At 35.8% G+C, this 1,556-nt stretch overlaps 1 protein-coding gene across 1 annotated transcript in view; it reads right to left on the bottom strand.

The window, feature by feature from the left end:
* The window catches only part of LOC106519092 (protein kinase C-binding protein NELL1), a gene marked incomplete at its 3' end in the record, with an annotated part of 137,501 nt that overhangs the window by 12,376 nt on the left and 123,569 nt on the right, over positions 1-1,556 (bottom strand). The window contains 2 exon segments of the mRNA XM_014010620.1: positions 841-923; positions 1,404-1,476. Coding sequence (XP_013866074.1) covers positions 841-923; positions 1,404-1,476 — 156 coding nt within the window.

Below are 1,556 nucleotides of genomic sequence, written 5' to 3'. Positions count from 1 at the left end.
TAGATAGATAGATAGATAGATAGATAGATAGATAGATAGATAGATAGATAGATAGATAGATAGATAGATAGATAGATAGATAGATAGATAGATTTGATTTTTATGGCATAAGTTTCTTAAAATATTTGAGACTTGTAAAGACTATTAACTAATGGAATTTTATTTTGAAGGATATGAAATGTATGCAACGTAATGGTTAGCTTGATGGTAAACTAAACAACAGCAAAGGGAGAGAACAGAGCATGTGTTTGTAGTGATCACTACATTTGTTGCTTTAGTTCTTATGCTGGTTGACGAATCGCACATGTTGGAAAAGTTTAAAATAAAGGACACATTAACCGTCAGCAAGGCTCGTCTTTTTTCGACTGGAAGCTATAACTGCTTACACTTGTTTTCTTCAAAACGTTTGTTGTAACTAAAAGAAAAATAGATGGATATTATGATGGAAATTAGCTAATCAACTAAACTCCAAAGAGTGAAACATTCCTGTGAAAGTAGGCTAATGGAATGCAATTTTAAAATGTAACTGACAGCATGAATCAATTTTTAAAGCCTTATTGGGATTTTGTTTTCAATAATAACTTATTTTTATGTCAAAACTAGGAAACTGATTTTAGAGTAAAATATAAAATTAAAAGTTTTCCAACGTTGAGGTAGCAAGGAATTCAAAGTGGATCACTGGTTGCTAACATTTTGCAGATTTAAACTTAATCTGCAAAGTTTTTCATGAGAAACCCAGTGCTTCARCAGTCTCAAAATGTTTTTTTTTTTTGGCCACGTGTAGACATCACATTTGCCTGCATGTGGCCTTGTGCATGAGGAGTTGTTTCATGCCATTACCTTTAAGGTCATCTTGGCCAGTAGTTCCTGGAGGTCCATGATTCCTTGCACCAGGCTCAGAAAATCACTGCAGGTTGGACAGGCTCAACGGGCAAAGAGTGCATCAAAAGAGATGGGGAAAGAAAAGGAATGGCACCAGAGAAGCATTTAGACAGCAAGTATACAAAAGCAAAATAGACTGAAATCATTAGTTTGACTGCATTCATTTACCACAACACATAGCAGCCAAAGTGAACAAAAGCAAAGCTTAAAAAGTCTGTGGACTCTTTGTTTTAGGCCTTTGGTCGGTGTTAGTATCGATATTAAAGCACCGGGGTGTGATTGCCTTATTGATCAGGGACAGAGAGAGTAATGCAGCAGTGACCCTGTATCTTAATTTGTTTGACGGCAAACATATTAAGAAACAAGGCAAGCAGAAAGAAGGCAGCATTGAATCTGAGGACTGAGGAATCTGACAAAGTGAAGATGGGATTCAGAAAGGAAAGAGCAAGCAGGTCATCCCCAGCTGACATGTTTCTCTCCGCTTTTATTTGTTGTTGACAGAGTTATTTCATGATACTTACTGCGATTAAGATTAGGACACTGTGTGATGTAACCATTGGGAGCAAAGATCAGCTTCACATCCTGAATAATGCCCTAAAATAGAGAGAAAGACATTGCGATTAAAATAAAACACAAAACTTCACAATGATTCTGTCGATATATATATATATATA

This window comes from Austrofundulus limnaeus, unplaced genomic scaffold (genome assembly GCF_001266775.1).
Source record: "Austrofundulus limnaeus strain Quisiro unplaced genomic scaffold, Austrofundulus_limnaeus-1.0 Scaffold71, whole genome shotgun sequence".
In the NCBI taxonomy this organism is placed as follows: Eukaryota; Metazoa; Chordata; class Actinopteri; order Cyprinodontiformes; family Rivulidae; genus Austrofundulus; species Austrofundulus limnaeus.
Note: the sequence above shows the minus strand (reverse complement) of the source record. Positions and strands in the feature narration are given on the sequence as shown.